The sequence below is a fragment of the Vigna umbellata genome, chromosome 1 (genome assembly GCF_029865625.1).
Source record: "Vigna umbellata cultivar VRB3 chromosome 1, Vumbellata_1.0, whole genome shotgun sequence".
In the NCBI taxonomy this organism is placed as follows: Eukaryota; Viridiplantae; Streptophyta; class Magnoliopsida; order Fabales; family Fabaceae; genus Vigna; species Vigna umbellata.
In genome coordinates, this window is record NC_142165.1 from 22,556,899 (window position 1) to 22,574,633 (window position 17,735).

The 17,735-nt window shown below is 39.2% G+C and overlaps 1 protein-coding gene across 2 annotated transcripts in view; it reads right to left on the reverse strand.

The window, feature by feature from the left end:
- Nucleotides 1–685: 685 nt before the first annotated feature.
- The window catches only part of LOC124827894 (protein TIC236, chloroplastic-like), a 56,536-nt gene continuing 39,486 nt past the window's right edge, over nucleotides 686–17,735 (reverse strand). Inside the window, exons 14-23 of one of the 2 annotated variants that reach the window (XM_088100615.1) lie at nucleotides 17,246–17,518; nucleotides 11,073–11,138; nucleotides 10,769–10,900; nucleotides 9,864–10,685; nucleotides 9,505–9,785; nucleotides 9,070–9,329; nucleotides 6,934–7,181; nucleotides 6,603–6,794; nucleotides 1,812–2,084; nucleotides 686–1,175 (exon numbers count right to left, since the gene is read on the reverse strand). In XM_088100615.1, the coding sequence (XP_087956741.1) occupies nucleotides 1,029–1,175; nucleotides 1,812–2,084; nucleotides 6,603–6,794; nucleotides 6,934–7,181; nucleotides 9,070–9,329; nucleotides 9,505–9,785; nucleotides 9,864–10,685; nucleotides 10,769–10,900; nucleotides 11,073–11,138; nucleotides 17,246–17,518 (2,694 nt within the window). In that variant the 3' untranslated portion in view covers nucleotides 686–1,028. Of the gene's footprint in view, nucleotides 1,176–1,811; nucleotides 2,085–6,602; nucleotides 6,795–6,933; nucleotides 7,182–9,069; nucleotides 9,330–9,504; nucleotides 9,786–9,863; nucleotides 10,686–10,768; nucleotides 10,901–11,072; nucleotides 11,139–17,245; nucleotides 17,519–17,735 lie in introns of those variants that run through there. The other variant, XR_015782628.1, reaches the window with a different exon arrangement.

The window sequence follows — 17,735 nt, forward strand, 5'->3', positions numbered from 1 at the left end:
AATTAGCCTGTCGAATTGGTCGAGACAGACTGTGTCGGACTGTGAAGAAGTCGTCCCAACCTGCTTTTTTTTGACCGGATTGTTGAATTCAACCTTTTTGCCATCCCTATTTCTAAGTTACCAATTTCCCAATTTTATTTTTTCTTTCAATTCTACTTTTCTTCACTCATTTCCATAAAAGTAATTCTATTATCCCCACCCCGGTACAAAACGACATATTGCAAAACTATTTCTGACGCACTAACTTTCCATAAAAGATGTTATAACAAAAGTAACGGAAAATGTTTTTTTGACACCTCTGGCACTAGTTAATAACTCATTTTTAAGAATCTTTTGGTCATTAGAAAAGTTAATTGATGTATTTGTAAAGAAAGAGAGTTAAGAGGAAAAATAGTAGCTGTAAAGTGTGTTTAAAAATTTGTTAAGTATCCAAATAATAGTACCGAATCTTTTAATATTACTCTCCAATAGTAACAGTTTTTTACCAGTGTCTACCATTGAGACTAACAGCGATAATACTTGCATAGATTGACACTGCTTACACACTCTCAAACAAACTCATTGTGAAATTATCAAATCTACCAGCTAACGCAATCGAGAGAATAAATTGGACAATTAGGGATGCAAGTTAGTTTGATGATTCGGATACAGAAAGCAAAGCAAAAGCATGCTTCTTAGCTTCATGTGTCAAACAATATGCTATAATACTTTCATTGAAGTTGAATTTATGTACAAAACTACTGGCTGAAATATTCATGAATTAAGCATCTACATATAAACAGGCTCAATTTGAGCAAAAAATATGCATCTATACTACCTTTTTCACATTCAAAAAGCATCCCAAAGACCCCCTTCCCTCACATAATATGCAAGGGAAAAAATTTGAAGTGTGTTTAAGCTGTTCTTTTTAACAATGGTTTCAGAACACATTTCCTCTTTTCTACTATTAACAGTGATGCAGTTCTGTGGTTGGGTGGGTGGATGGGTTGGTGTGAGGGATGTAGTTGCAAATATTAATTGGATGCAGCTCAATCTTGGGATGTAGCAGAGTATTCAAAGAGAAGGCGTTTAGATGGAGCAGATTGGAGGAGCACTCGCAAACGACTTGTAAGAAGATAGCTCAGTGTCCATTGCATTGCCATCTCAGACTCCTTCATTTGCCTAACAATGGTGGCCTGAAAGAAAAATGATAGCAGGAACCTTCAGCTTTAACATTGGCACAGGTTCTTAGTGAAAATTAAAGTATTTAAGATTTCACCATAAAACAAATAATAGATGCTTCTATATGATGTAGAAACTAACAAATACATCTCCCTAATTTGAATGATATGCTTCTACTTTAGAATGTGTACTTAATGGAAATCAAACATCTCCCTAATCGAATTATTATTATATTTAGATTGTAAAAATAAATGTTGCAAAAAGGTATTTAGTTTAGAAACAATAAAGTGAACAATGCAGAAACCACTTAGCATTAACAATGTTCAGAGTGATTAACGAGTAACTAAGCATTTGTTATTCATAAAATGACATTTGTTGTTTTGTACTTATAATTTCATCACGGTTAGAAAAGAGTTGTCATCTGAAACCCATTTAAAGGTATCATCTATTGCTATATATATATATATATATATATATATATATATATATATATATATATATATATATTAAAGAATGTCAAAGCTAATTTTCCCCCTCTATTGATATTTAATACAGATTTTCAATTGATTTACACAAGTAAATTATAATTAACTGTAAAAATGGTGATGGGAAGCAAGGATTTGAGAGTTAACTTGTTTTCTTATGATTACCTGAAGACGTTTACCAAGCTGAACTTCAACTTCTGTACCAAACGATATATTACTGGCAAGTGACTTGAGAGGATCTGCTGTAGGATCAACAGAAACTAAACTGGGTATCTGAGGTGCATATACTAGTCTCCACCTAGCCTGGCCAAACTCGCCCTTCCCTTCTATTCGTGGCATTAATTTTTCCAGAGTTGCAGTTGCAAGCTTTTCAAAAGCAAGCTGACCATTGCCTTCCAAAATGGATTCAGCCAACTGACTCTCAAACCTTCTGGCAGCCTGTATAGTTAAAAACAATTAATAGAACCAGTCTTCCTGAAAATCAAATCACAAAGATGCTGATTTTCACAGATGAAATAGTTGAAGATAAGACTCATTTATTATTCTCGATCATAAAAAATACATTCTAATACCGTCTATTTGTAATAATCTAATTCTCCTAAAAAGAAAAATAGGGAAACTAGGAAAATAAAATAAAATAAAAGATTATATATCTATTTCCTCTAATTAGGAAGATTCTAAAGATATTATCTCAAATTACAACACTCCCCCTCAAGCTGGATCATACAAGATTGTATGAACCAAGCTTGGAATAGTAGTCAAACTCAATTGTAGAGAACGTCAATAAACCAAATTGGACTACAATGGACAAAAGCGAACTAGCACAATGAAACTTCAACTTGGACAACAATGGACGAGGGCGAACTAGCACCATGAAACTTCAACTTAGACAGCAATGGACGAGGGCGAACTAGCACCATGAAACTTCAACTTGGACAGCAATGGACAAGAGAGATTTCCATAAAAAATGGATGATGACTTGCAACAACAAACAACAACAAACTACAAGAACAGATGAAGGGCCTCCAATGGCGAACAACAACAAACTGCAGGAACTGGATTGCCTAATAGTGGCAAACAACAACAAAACTTAAAGAACATGATTTCCATGAGTAACATATGGGAGACCTTCAAAGGCTAACAACCACAAATATGTAGGGACTTAACTACCCTAAACAGAAACAAACCTTCAGGGACTTAACTGCCCTGAACAAAAACAAGCCTTCAGGAAACAACTGTCCTACAGAGGCTAACAACAACAAACCTGCAGGGACTACACTACCCTGCAGCGGCGGGAACTAAAAGGCTAGCAGCCATAAACCTGTAGGGACTTAACTACCCTAAACAACAACAAACCTTCAGGGACTTAACTGCCCTGAACAACAAGAAGCCTTCAGGAAACATCTGTCCTGCAGAGGCTAACAACAACAGACCTGCAGGGACTACACTACCCTGTAGTGGCTGGAACTTTCTCCTCCTCATGACTGAACAACAGAACATGTAGGTGGCACAACTGGTGAGAACCGATCCGTACAATGGACAAATCTGAATCCCATAACTTCGAAAGAGTCAATTCAGCGGGCGGTCTCAAAGAACAACTCTCAATGAGCTGTTATAACAAAGCATTGATGATGAAGAAAGCCTTTCACATTAGTGATGGTAGAAACCAAGAAACACCAAATATCGAAGACACTTTGGAGGTCCTAAGTTCTCTACTGGACTACTCCCAAATGGTGATACTTACACTGTATCACAAAAGTACGAGCTAAACTCTAGCCCAATAAGAAAGTTCTCTGCAGGGGCTGAAAAATATTTCCCCTCACGGCAAACAGCAAAAACGACGACTAATGCACTTCACGAGACACTCTTAATTTTGACCAAAGAAAATGCGACAGCTTATTGCGGCAGCTTATTGAGGCAGCAGTGACAATCTGCAGAGGTTACAACAACTGACTGCAGGAACAACGACATTAAAGCACCCGCCAACAAGGCTAATGAATTGTTGAATGGAACATCACAGCTACAGAAATAGACTCTCCTTCATGCCATAGGCCAATGGGGACATCACACTTGCAAGAGAGAATCACGAAATTGTAACCAGATGGTGGAGACAGGCTTGGCCACAAGTGCCGGTGCATTCGGCGGCACAAGCGGAGGAGATGTCGGCAAGAAGGACCAATCAGTGCCAAAAAAGAAAGAGGAAAAAGAAACCCATTGGTGGTGGCAGAAAGCTCGTGAAGGCAGAGAACCCTTCTCAATGGAGAAGAAGATGACGAAAGCGGGAGAAGTAGTACTAGGAGTTGGCGCATTAGTGACATCAGCAGCGGAGACAAAGCACTGTTGCTCGAGAAACAAAAAACGAATGAAGCTTGCAGCGAATAGTAAGAACAGAACAACGGAAGCGGAGTAGTGTTATTCCGACAACGGAACAGCGGCGCGTGACAAACACACACGAGATTTGACGGAGAGAGAAGGCGCGTGACGGCATGTGCGGAGGAGTCTGAGACGTCGACCACCAGGGTTAGGTCGTGCTCGAAGAGACGATCCAGATCCGCTGGTCATCGGTCGGAACTGCGATGGTGACCGGCGGCGGACAGTAGCCGGCGATGTACGGAGGTCGACAGCGGATGGTGACCGGCCACGGAGAGCGGTGGTGCACAGCGGAGTAAGCAGCGAAGGCAATGGCCTTTCTTGGGTTTTTCGAAGAAGAGACTTTCGGTCAACAAGAATGCCAAAAGGAGCCAAAATTGATTGGGCATCAACAAATCTAAATCACCAGTTTCAGCTACTGGTCCGAGAGGGAATGAGTTTGAATCCCATTCTGATCATACTCAAACAATCTCTGTATTTGGTAATATTGGAAAAAAGGCCAGAATTCTAAGGCAGAACTTGACTAGGACAATTGGAGCCCATTAAAAACACATGTTAAAGAAGAGACTTTTAGGGGGCCGCCGGTGGCCATGGCGGCCGACCGCCGACAAATAGCAAAGACAGCGGAAACAGATCAGATAGGCTCTGATACCAAGTTGAAAATAAGACTGATTTATTATTCTTAATCATAAAAAATACATTCTGATACCCTCTATTTGTAATAATCTAATTCTCCAAAAAAAGGGAAATAGGAAACTAGGAAAATAAAATAAAATAAAAGATTATATATCTATTTTCTCTAATTAGGAAGATTCTAAAGATATTATCTCAAATTACAACAGAAATAATTCACATTAACACTCACAAATCTCTAACAATCCACATAACAATCCTAGGCTCCAAGTGTTCTCTACCAACAGAAGATTGAGACATAAATCAGCTTAAGGACCTAATCTAATACTAACATAATACAAGTAAGGATATGAACTTTTAAGATTTCAAATTATGTATTTCTCTTAGATGATCAGATATGAAATAGATTGAATATCCAAAAGTTAGTTCCTATATCATGAAAATGACCAACACATTACATGATTCCATTATGTTAGCAATTTCTGAGATAAATTAAATTGTTTTCTTATAGTTGAATATATTTGATTTACTAATATTAATGTTAAAGAAATATGAATTTGGAAAGTCAAATAATAATAACAATAATAAAAGAAACCACATTTTTATTTCAGAACTAATGATCAAGGATTCACTTAGAACAGAAAGAGTAAGGATTTGATATTGTAGGAGAAAGGAGTCTGACAAACTTCATAGCTGAATAAAACCATTTGAGGGGTAGGTTCCTCATGTTTTCATTTCATTTGTGGTTCTCAATTTTGTTTCTCTATTAATTATAGTTTCTCTATTATCCATTCTAATATCTAGGGACCTAGTTGTGTCTCATTTTGGTTTTAGGTATTTTGTCATGTTTATTGATGAATATTTGAGATGTACTTGGGTTTATCTTATGAAAGATTGTGTTGAATTGTTACCCATCTTCACATCTCTTTTTGAATGAAATCAAAAATATAAAATCAAATTGGTCAAGTAATCAAAATCTTAAATGACAATGCCAAAGAGTACTTCTCATCCACTTTTTCTATAGTTTTGAGTTCACATGGTATATTACATCAGTCCACTTGTCCTCATACACTATAACAAAAATTGTATAGCAAAAAGAAAAAATAGATACTTGACTGAAACTGCTCCTACGCTTTTGCTTGGTGCCCATATTCCCGTCCATCACTAGGGGATGTCATCTTAATTGCATGTTTTCTTCTTAATAGGATGCCATCCTCTCTCAATCATAACGTTCCTTTCTCCATTCTGTTTCCAAATGATCCTCTCTTTCACATTTCTCCTTGAGTTTTTGGTTGTGTATACTTTGTTCATGACATGTCTCTAGGGTTAGACAAACTTTTTGCTCATGTTATCAAATGTGTCTTCTTAGGTTATTCATGACTTCAAAAAGGGTACCGGTGTTACTCTCTTGAAACAAAGAAAACTAAATAATATACTCAAATCGAAGTCAAATGAAATGCTACTAGTCCTTGAAATGGGCTCAAGAGTCTGAACAACCCTATTTGTTGTGGGGGCAGCAAGTGGGCTTCATCAAAGTAAGGCACATGGGCCGCACACACCAACACTATTGGTGGTGTGGGACTTAGTGTGATAACACAACTATTGGCATTGTGATTGCCAATGTGGGTTGTACCTTTCTGGCACATCTATTACCACAACAGTGATGGCAAACAGTGACAACAGTGATGGCAAACAGCGTCGTACCTTCAAAAGATTGAAGGCTCTAATACCAACTTTAACTATACAAGGAAACAATTAATTATTTTATAGAGAAAAATCACAACCAATTACATTCTCATCACATCAATCTGTCATAATCAATCTCTTTAAAATAAGGAAATAAAAGAATGTTGAATGAATTGGAAGATTCTAAAGATATTTTCACCTAATCACAATGGAGATATTGGGGATATTTTTACCCTAATAGTTTTCTATTTACAACAGCATGTTTACCTCAGTGGGTGAGAGTGCATCCTGTTCCATAGAACGAGTTGAGGTCACCACAAGTTTGTCCTGCCAATTGCTAGCTCTACCTTGAATTCTGAACTGCCACTCAGATCCCACCAAAGCTAAATCAAGCATAGGATCTAGTCCATACTCAGGCTCAAATTTTGCAATGTTTAAGTGCTCTCGATTTAGTCTCACCTGCATTTCAAAAGGATAGTATGAACGTGAAGAATGTGTTAATAAATACCCAAGACAAACCAAAAGAAAACTAGCCTCAAAGAAACCACACCGAAGTGCACAATTTGCACGAGTTGCAAAAAGAAAATGTTACATATACCTGTGTTGCAACTAGATCGACTTCACCATTCTCAAATGTTAGTATGCCTCTAGGTTTTATCCATTTGGGATGGGCCCGACCATTTAACTCAAGCTCTCCACTTACACTGAAATTAAGAATCAAAGGATAAACTATCTTCAACTCTGGTCCAAGAACAAGCTTCAAATCATTGAGACAGATTTCTACATTTGGTTTAATCTGCACTTGCTCCATCTGTTTTTCAACCTGAGTTGACTTGTTAGCCGTCACTGTTGTTTTTGAAGGAAAGAAAGGTATGAATCCATGTACTATCAGCCATTGTGAATAATATAACATAATGAACTAAACTAAAATTATGAATAGCATAAGCAAAACTAGAAGATCAAGGAATCAAATTAATGATTGAGGTCTCTCCTGATACAAATTATGAAATATGTGAGATGGTAAAGTGTAAAATGTCATTTATAAATTATTTAGCCCTTGTCATGATTCAGCTGACTCAGCAATACATATGATTAGCACATTTGATTCGTTGCAGCAATAGTGACTTTGTGTTGATTGATATTTTAGGTAGTTTTAGATTTGATTCTGTTGGAAGTCCTCATCGACTAAAAGCCAATTTATAGTATATAAAGTGAGTACGAACCTCACCGTACAAGCCAGTTTTTTGGGGTTGAGTCAGACTTAAAATCTACTTCTTAACATGGTACCAGAGCTAAGTTAGAACATATCCTAGTGATATTTGTTGTTTGTTGGGTATATCATTCAACCCACTATTGGACTGCTATAAGACCACTCACAAGTCTAGTTCCACTTCTTAATAGATTCCTATTATTTTTATTTTTAATTTCGTATATTGGTTGTATCTTGATTTTATTGCTAGCATTTCAAGTCCACAATCTTTGGGATCTGTTACCTAGAATAGGCAATGCTTATTGTTGGAAGTCCCACATCGATTAGAGATAAGGCCAATTTATAATATATAAGTGGGTGCAAACCTCACCTTACAAGCTTGTTTTGTGGGATTGAGTTAGGTTTAAAGTCCACTTCTTAACATGGTATCAGAGCTATGGTTAGAGCCTATCCTAGCGATATTTGTTGTTTGTCGGGCATGTTGTTCCACACGCTATCGGGCCATTATCGGACTACCCATTAATGTCTAATCTCACGCTCGAGATGATGTCTATACCTCAGCATGAGGGGGTGTGTTGGAAGTTCCACATCGACTAGAGATAAGGCCAATTTATAATATATAAGTGGGTGCAAACCTTACCTTAGAAGCCGGTTTTGTGGGGTTGAGTTAGGCTTAAAGTCAACTCCTTAACATGGTATCAGAGCTATGGTTAGAGCCTATCCTAGCGATATTTGTTGTTTGTTGGACATGTTGTTCCACTCGCTATCGGGCCGTTATCGGACCACCCATTTTGTCTCACGCTCAAGATGATGTCTACCTCGGCGTGAGGGGATGTGTTGGAAGTCTCACATCGACTAGAGATAAGACTAATTTATAATAAATCTCACCTTACAAGCCGGTTTTATGGGGTTGAGTTAGGCTTAAAGTCTACTTCTTAACATTTATTTCCAAATTTATCCAATTAATGTATGTATATGTATATTAGACATATGTAATGAGATCGAATAAGAAAGAAATTATTTTCTTTTAAACTTCAGAAGATATTAGAGCTCTTGATCCTTGGGAGCTTCTAATTGTGTGATTTTTTTTACAGCCTTCATCACTATGTAAGCCCTAAAATGCCTCTTGATCCTTGGGAGCCTCTAATTGTGTGATTTTTTTTACAGCCTTCATTGCTATGTAAGTCCTAAAATGCAACCTTCATTACTGTGTTAAGAAGTAGACTTTAAGCTTAAATCAACCCCACAAAACTGGTTTTTAAGATGAGATTTGCATTCACTTATATACTATAAATTGACCTTATATCTAGTCAATGTGGGACTTCCAACGCCCCCTCTCTCACAATGAGATATATACATTTCAAACATTGGGGTGGGGGCACACTTCACAAGGTAAATATAATGATATAGAAATGGAAGCAAGACCCTCTCAGTTTGAATTAATAACAAGAGAATCCATTCTGATTTCAGAACATTCATCACCAAATGATTAGAAAAAACTCAGGCTAAACTGTATAATAATACCAGAGCCAGAGGACTGAGACACTGTCGTCCTTGAAGAAGCAGATTCTGAGTTGAGAAATCGTGATACATATCTTGAAGCAAACACACGACTGACACCAGCAGTAGGAGGCCCAGAATGATTGGACGGAAATCTATTAGAAGCAGGAGTACCACCTTTATCATGTGGCAAATATGCTTCTCCCTGACTTATTTTTATGTTCCCAGATATGTTCGGTTGCAATATTGAACCAGTTATTTGCAACTGAGAATCAACCTGACCACTGTCAAATGAATAGCATTGTGTTAAAAAGAGACTATATGTAACAAGGCCGGAGGTGGAGGATGCAGTTCAAAAAATCAATAATATTTATGATTTAGTCGTCACTTGAGCCCCTCTGCATCCATTATCAAGTCTAGAAGTAAACTTAAGAAATTCAAAGAAGGTATGAAAGTAACCTTAATATTTTTTGTGCCCGTACTTCTAAAACTTCGCACTTCAATTCAATCTTGTCATCTGGGGCTGCTTCACTTGCTCTGAGTGGCAGATTCCCTTTTACAAGAAGCTTTCCTTTTCTGCTTACCCTACTCTCAAGTGAGGTGATGCATAACCTGTTTGATTGCACGTGAACATTTCCACCAAAGTTGGTAAGTGGTTTTCGTAGCACTGGTGAAGAAATAGATGCCCTGTGGAATGATGCGTGTCCATTAAGTACCGGCTGATCAACTGTACCTCTGACCTATTAAGTCAAGCCATGTGACAAGATTCAGAGAAGTAAATATCAATATTTGGGAAAAATTATATTCATTTTACCAACCTCAAGCTTCAAATCCGCATTTCCATGAAGCCAATTGGCATGTGGAGATAAAGCTGTAACCAATGTCATTCCCCCGTCTTTTATATCAGCATCAATCCTGACTTCTCCAACATCCAAAATTTGCCAATTTAGTCCTTTAAGGCTTTCTGCTAGTTGAGTATTCCAACTTTCTTCATTTCTATCTCTACTAACCTTCTTGTCACCAGCATCATCAGCGTTCCCTCTATTTTTCTCCTTCACCCAATCAGGAATCCAAGTAATCTGATTCTTATCTAATTCTACATCTTCCTGTAATGTGTTATTTTGTACAAACGCAACAGGAATACTACCCTGAACAAGTACATGCCCATTTTGGGTTATAGGTTCAAATTTGGCATTGAAAAGAAAACGACTGGTTGAGGTTAGAGAGGCAACAACTTCAGCTCTTCCAAGATCAACACCACCAACAGAACCATCAAGTAGTCTTACTTGCACATCACATTCTGGTTTTGCTAAACTTCCTCTAAGATCTCCTTCCATGTGCAATATACCCTTAATGGGTGCCAATAACTGCCGTAGAGAATGAACAACATCCATTGCTGTAGATTCAATGATCTGAACTACAGTTGGAACAAGACTAACAGGAAAATTCAAGACTGCAAAATGGAGGTTGGTTTTAGGCCCTAGCAATGTTCCATCTGCATGGATGGTGGCATTATCCTTCTGGATAAGAATTTTCTCCAGGTGCATGCCGTCATCATTACTGTAAGCACCCACTGCCAACACACGCTGAGTTTTGTAGTCTCCCCACTCCCAATCCTCTCCATGAAAATCAAATTCTGCCTGAAATAAAAGAATAAGACTGTTAATATTCAAAATACACTATTTATACTACTAGAAGAATACAAAAAAACTGAACATTTTACCAGGGTATCTCCATTTCCCCCACCGCTGGCATCAAGAGATCCATGCCAGTGACCTTTGAGTTCAGATAAACCAGGCAGACTTAAATCTTCAAGAACGACATCATTTGATGGAGCATGAAGCCCCCTCACTGTCTGAATGTCGTGTATATCATTGAAAATAGCCAGAAAAATTAACTTGTTCAATAAATTTTATTCGACTAATTATATTATCAATAAATAATAATTCAAAAGACATGGCAAAATCAGGACTCAAATATTGCATCTCTAGAAAGGAAAACAACATATGGCAATCTTTTGATAATACCTCAAGCAGTTGTTGAAGGCTTTCAGTGTATAATCCCACTGACTGCAAATTTTGAATGAAGAAATCCTGCATACACAATGTAGAAACATGCATAATCAGTTTTCCTTAAGAGAAGAAACAGAATATACAGATGAATAGTAAATTTCGGTGAAGGAGACAGTAAAGGAACCAGACTAGCTAAAAACATTCTCTACATGATTTGAGGTCAGAATGATGTAGCCCCTAGGCCCAAGATTAATTGAGTGTACGTAAGGAGAGTTAAAAGGTCTGTTGCACTGGAGCAGTTGAAGATAGCAGTGACTACTGCACCAGTTTTGGCCTTGCCTGATTTCACCCAGCAGTTTCATATTGAGTGTGATGCCTCTGGTGGAGGAGGGGGCTGTTCTCACCCAGAACAAGAGGCCCATTGCATTCTTTAGCAAGGCGTTATCAGAGGGAACACTGAGCAGGTCCATTTATGAGAAGGAGCTCATGGCCTTGGTATTAGCTATCCAGCATTGGAGACCCTATCTCCTTGGACAGAAGTTTGTGGTGCATACAGACCAGAGGAGTCTGAGATATCTACTGGAGCAAAGGATTACTATGCAAAATCAACAGAATTGGATAGCTAAACACCTTGGGTATGATTTCGAAATAATGTATAAGGCAGGGGCGACAAACCGGGTGGCAGACGCCCTATCCAGAAAAAGGGAAGAAGCAGAGGAGGAGGAGTTGAGGATAGTGGCTCGGCCCTATTAGCAGGATTTTCAGGAGGTTTTGGGGGAGGTAGAGGAGGACGATCAATTGAGGAAGATAGTGGAGAAATTGAATGAGGATTCTGAGTCTAATTCAGCTTATACCCTGGAAAGAGGCAGGCTCCACTACAAGGGTAGATTGGTTATTTCAGCCAAGTCAGCATGGATACCTAAGATATTAGCTGAGTTCCATACTACTGCTACTGGGGTCATTCGGGAGTATACCACACATACCGCAGGGTGCCCCAGTCATTATACTGGGTAGGGATGAAGAAGGTGGTTACAGATTTCGTGGCCCAATGTCCAATTTGCCAGCAACACAAATATCTGGCCTCCTCACCTCAAGGGTTGTTGCAGCTCTTACCAATTCCCCAAGCAATTTGGGAAGAGATTAGTATGGATTTCATAGTAAAGCTTCCCAAATCGTAGGGCTATGACGCTGTGTTGGTTGTGATAGATCGATTGAGTAAGTACGGGCACTTTATTCCCTTGAAACACCCCTACACGGCTCGCACAATGGCAGAAATCTTCGTGAAGGAAGTGGTGAGGTTACATGGCATACCGATGACGATAGTGAGTGACAAGGATCCCCTATTTTTGAGCTTGTTCTGGAAGGAGTTGTTCAAAATACAAGGCACCTAACTCCAAATGAGTCAACATATCATCCAGAGTCAGATGGCCAAACGGAGGTTTTAAACAGGGTGTTAGAAGGATACTTAAGATGTTTATGTTCAGAGCAGCCCAGGAGCTGGTGTTCCGTTCTTCCTTGGGCCGAATATTGGTACAACACCAGTTATCAAGGGGCAGCTAGGTGTACACCCTATGAGATTGTATATGGACGAGCTCCCCCAACATTGACAAGGTTCATTCCAGGAGAAACTTTGGTGGAAGTTGTGGTGCAGGAATTGCAAACCAGGGATGAGGCATTGTAGCAGCTCAGATTTCATTTGATGAGAGCTCAAGATTTAATGGCCAAGCATGCTAACCACAAGAGAAAGCCAGCAGAGATCAAGGTTGATGACTGGGTCTACTTGAAGATTAAACCCCATAGGCAATCCTCCATGCCAGTGAGGTTACACCCTAAGCTTTCGGCCAGGTATTTTGAACCTTTTAAGGTGGTGCAACAAGTGGGAAAGGTGGCTTTCAAGCTGTTATTACCAGATACAGCACGAATCCACCCTGTGTTTCATGTATCGCAGTTAAAATTGGTTGTGGGAACAAAGAAGGTGGAAAAGGAGTTACCCGAGGGCTTGCAGGCAGAAGGGCCCTCATTTTGGCCGAAGCATGTGTTGGGCAGGAGACAGAAGCAACAGGGCGAGAATTTAGTGGAACAGATATTGGTTGAGTGGTAGGAGGGTGGAGCTGATGGGGCTACTTGGGAAGACTCGGTGGCAATACAAGATCAATTTCAAGAATTTAACCCTGAGGACAAGGTTAATTTTTAGGCGGAGGACAATGATAGGGGCTGGAAAGTATATGAAAGAAGAAAGAAGAATAGAGTGGGATAAGGGGGAAAAAGGGGGTTGTATTTGGTTAGGAAGCATAACTGTAATAACAGTTAGTTGGAGGGAAGAACACATTATAAATAGAATAATTGTTAGTTGGTTAAGGTGTGAATAGTTTACTTGTATACTCAGGACATAAGACTAAGGAGGGGGATTAGTCTCCCGCATTTACCCATAAGTGTACATTGATTCTTGACATTGTTAGTGTGCAAATAAAGAAATACGATTCATTCTTCTGTTTTGGTATTGCTGTTGTGAATTGAGAGAGGAGAGAATTAGGTTTCCAATTACAGAAACCTAACATATCTGGATCTCAAAAAGCCATGTTTTAGCTCACAAAATCCAAAAGGTTAATGCCTCAAGGTAACTGCAATGGTTCTGAGCAAATGCGTTGAAAAACTCAAGGCACAATGGAGGTGAGGCCACATCTGAAGAGGGGATATAAAGGTGAGAGTAGTAAAGCTAGCAGCCAGATCCACTACCATGTGCAACAGTAACAATGATACACTAGAGCTTGTTGTGTGGCACAGTGGCTGGGTCTCTAGTGAATGACCAAGAAAACAAAGGTATTGACAGTGGGCAGAGGTAGTTTTCTCGAAGCAACTGCAATTATTATTTCCTTATTTAGCAAATTACAATTAAAATGAAAAAGGAAAATATCCTGAATCATAGGGATTTGATTAAATTAGTGTTGTTATTGTATTCCCTAAATTAGCTTTCCAGCATTGTATGTGTGAAATCAATTTATTCTATCCTAATTTCTAAGACTATGCACAGGAAACGGATACATCATAGAGGTCAACAAAGTAGTTGGTAAATGTTGTAATTTGAGATAATATCTTTAGAATCTGCCTAGTGAGAGGAAATAGATATATAATCTTTATTTTATTTTACTTTCCTAGTTTTCCTATTTCCCTTTATTTTACTTTCCTAGTTTCCCTATTTCCCTTTTTAGGAGAATTAGATTATTACAAATAGAAAGTATCAGAATGTATTTTTTATGATTGAGAATAATAAATCAGTCTTATTTTTCCACATGGTATCAGAGCTTGTCTAATCCGCCTCCGCTGTCTTTGCTGTCTACCGGCGGCCGGCCCCCTAAAAGTCTCCTCTTTAACATATGTTTTTAATGGGCTCCAATTGCCTTAGTCAAGTTCTACCTTAGAATTCTAGCTTTGTCTCCAATATTACCAAATACATTTGTTTTTTTTTTTTTCTGATAACAGCTCCACAAAGTTGTGTTGTGCTTCCATAATCTGGCCTAGCTATAAGCTATACTTCCAGTTAAAATCTGACCTAGCTATAAGCTATACTTCCAGATTTTAATTTGATCTAGCTATATGCTATACTTCCAGAATTTATCTCATAATGGGTAATTTAAGTGATGCCCAATCTTTTTTGGCATTCTCATTGCCTGCCAATCAAAGAGTGAAAGTCTCTTCTTCAGGGAACCATGAAAGGCCATTGCCTTCATTGATAATTACGTTGTGCACCACTTTCGTCCTCCATCCGCCTCCGGCCATTGTCCGCCGCCAGCCACTGTCCGTCGCCGGCCACTGTCACAGTTTCAACGGTGACCAGCAGATCTGGATCGTCTCCTCGAGCGACAGTCCACCCCGCCAGAGTCAGAACCAGACTCCTCGCAACGCACCTCCACGCGCCGCCTTTCTTCAGCTGGTCTCGGGTGCGTGTTTGTCACGCACCGTCGTCTCGGTGTCGAAATCACACCGCGCCGCTGCCGGTCGTCTTGCCAGACCTTCATCTCTATGCTCTAACCCTCCAGAGCAGCCATTGCTGCCATCTTCATTATCTTCATAGCATCTTCGTCTTCTTGACCGCACGCTTCTGCATCGTCGGTCCTCCATCTCGTTACTGCGTTTTAGTTTCTGCCCCCACCAATGGGTTTCGCCTCACGTTTAATGACCAGGGAGACCTCTTTCGATGCCTAGTCCGCTTTTGACGTCACTTCGTCACTTCTTTCTTCTCCATTGCGAAGGGCTCTCTGCCTCCACCAATGGGTTTCGCCTCGCGCCGTGCTATGTTGTTGTTCTTGCCTTTTCTTCCCTTTCTTGTGCAGCACTGATTGGTGCTTCTTGCCGTCGTCTCCGCTGCTTTGATGCCGTTGATGCCACGGTCGGTGCCGGCACAGTCAACTGCTGCTGCAGTCAGTCGCTGCCGCCACAAACAGGAGTCTCGCCGCTTTGCGAGCTAGTGTCAATCTCTCTACAACCCTTGAACAGTCTTTTGATCTTTGGGTGTTCCGCCTCTAATCCAACTTGGAGGAGTTGGAATCCATGCACCCTCCTTCTTGGGCTCAAGTTTAGTATGTCCATGTGTGATACAAAGCTAAGCATTTAGGAGTAGTCCTGCAGAGAACTTTGGACCTCCACCCTGTCTTTGGCCTTTTGATGCCATCATAAGTCCCAATCTTTGGTGTTTTTGGTTTCTGCCAATGTCTTGTTGTATCAGCTCACTGAGAGTTGTTCTAATGCCTTGTTGTAACAGCTCACTGAGAGTTGTTCTATGAGACCGTCCGCTAATTTGGCTCGTTCGATGTTAGGGGTTTCAGATTTGTCCCCAAGTACGGATCGGTTCTCACCAGTTCTTCCACCTTCACGTTCTGTCATTGACGTGCATATGTCGTTTAGTCGTGAGGGGAAGAAAAGTTTCAGCCTCCACAGGGTAGTTAGTCCCTGAAGGTTTGTTGTTGTTTCAACTGCTGTAAGGTGGTTAAGTCCCTATAGGTTTGCTGCTGTTAGCCACTGCAGACAGTTCAGTTCCTGCAGGTTTGTTGTTGTTCAGGGCAGTTAAGTCCCTAAAGGTTCGTTGTTGTTAGGGCAGTTAAGTCCCTTAAGGTTTGTTGTTGTTCAAGGTGGTTAAAGTCCCTACAGGTTTGTGGCTGTTAAGTTAGCCTTTTAGTGCCGCTGCAGGGTAGTGTAATCCTTGCAGGTCTGTTGCTATTTAGGACAGTTAAGTCCCTGAAGGTTTGTTGTTGTTTATGGTAGTTAAGTCCCTACAGGTTTGTGATTGTTTTGAAGGCCTCCATATGTTACTCATGGAAATCATGTTCTTGAAGTTTTGTTGTTGTTTGCCACTATTGATGGCAATCCAGTCCCTACAGTTTGTTGTTCGCCGCTGGAGGCCCTTCATCTGTTCTTGTAGTTTGTTGTTGTTTGCTGCTGCAAGTCATCATTCATTTTTGATGGAAATCTCCCTCGTCCATTGCTGTCCAAGTTGAAGTTTCATGGTGCTAGTTCGCCCTTGTCCATTGTTGTCCAATTTGGTTTATTGGCGTTCTCTACAATTGAGTTTGACTATTCCAAGCTTGGTTCATACAATTTTGTATGATCCATCTTGAGGGGGAGTGTTGTAATTTGAGATAATATATTTAGAATCTTCCTAATTAGAGGAAATAGATATATAATCTTTATTTTATTTTACTTTCCTAGTTTCCCTATTTCCCTTTATTTTACTTTCCTAGTTTCCCTATTTCCCTTTTTAGGAGAATTAGATTATTACAAATAGAAAGTATCAGAATGTATTTTTTATGATTGAGAATAATAAATGAGTCTTATTTTTCCACAATAAAAGTCAACAATGGGTCCATCAGCCATGCCTGGTTTTGATTTTCCTCTCTTTATGTGCAAGCCAATAGGCAGAGAGAAAATAAACAAGCACGTGTAGTAAACTATATGCAGAATGAAAATCATGAATTTGATATATTTATTTACATATGTAGTGAGCACAATAAATTCAAAATTAATATATTTACACAACTAAAAAAAGGCCTAGACACAAAATCTAGATATACGATATACATTTCCATAAGTTGCCAAAATTATGGCATTAGCAAAGCATATTAATATGCTATATTTAGAGGGTTGATAATGAATATATGTAACTTCCAATGCATAAATAATGATAGTGATGCAACCTTAGATCTTGAACGAACAGCAGGATCCAAACTTCGAGAAAGAAGCCTTGCAAGGGGAAGCATCTCGGCAACCTCTGCTCTAGGAACTTCAAGTTTCATTCTCCACCTGCCCATAGAGGATATAGCATTGCCAATATGACCAGACATTAACCTTTTTATAAGGCCACCTTCTCTGTCAACAGAACTACGATCTCGGGTACCAGGCAACACATATTCACCTTGAAGTTCATAATAACTGTAGTTTTGTTGCAAAACAGTTTTTTCAATAGTGATCTGAATAATAATGCACCAATTGGGGGATCAGTATTACAAAAAAGAATGAGTATTGAATTCAATAGATGATGCTCTTTGAATTCTAAGGTAAACAAAATAAAATCTTTAGACTCCAATTGCTGGACATGATATGATAGAATAGGATAGGATAACTATCCTAAATGTGATCGGTAATTTTGTTTGTAGCAACATGATATGGTGGTGTTATCTTTTCACT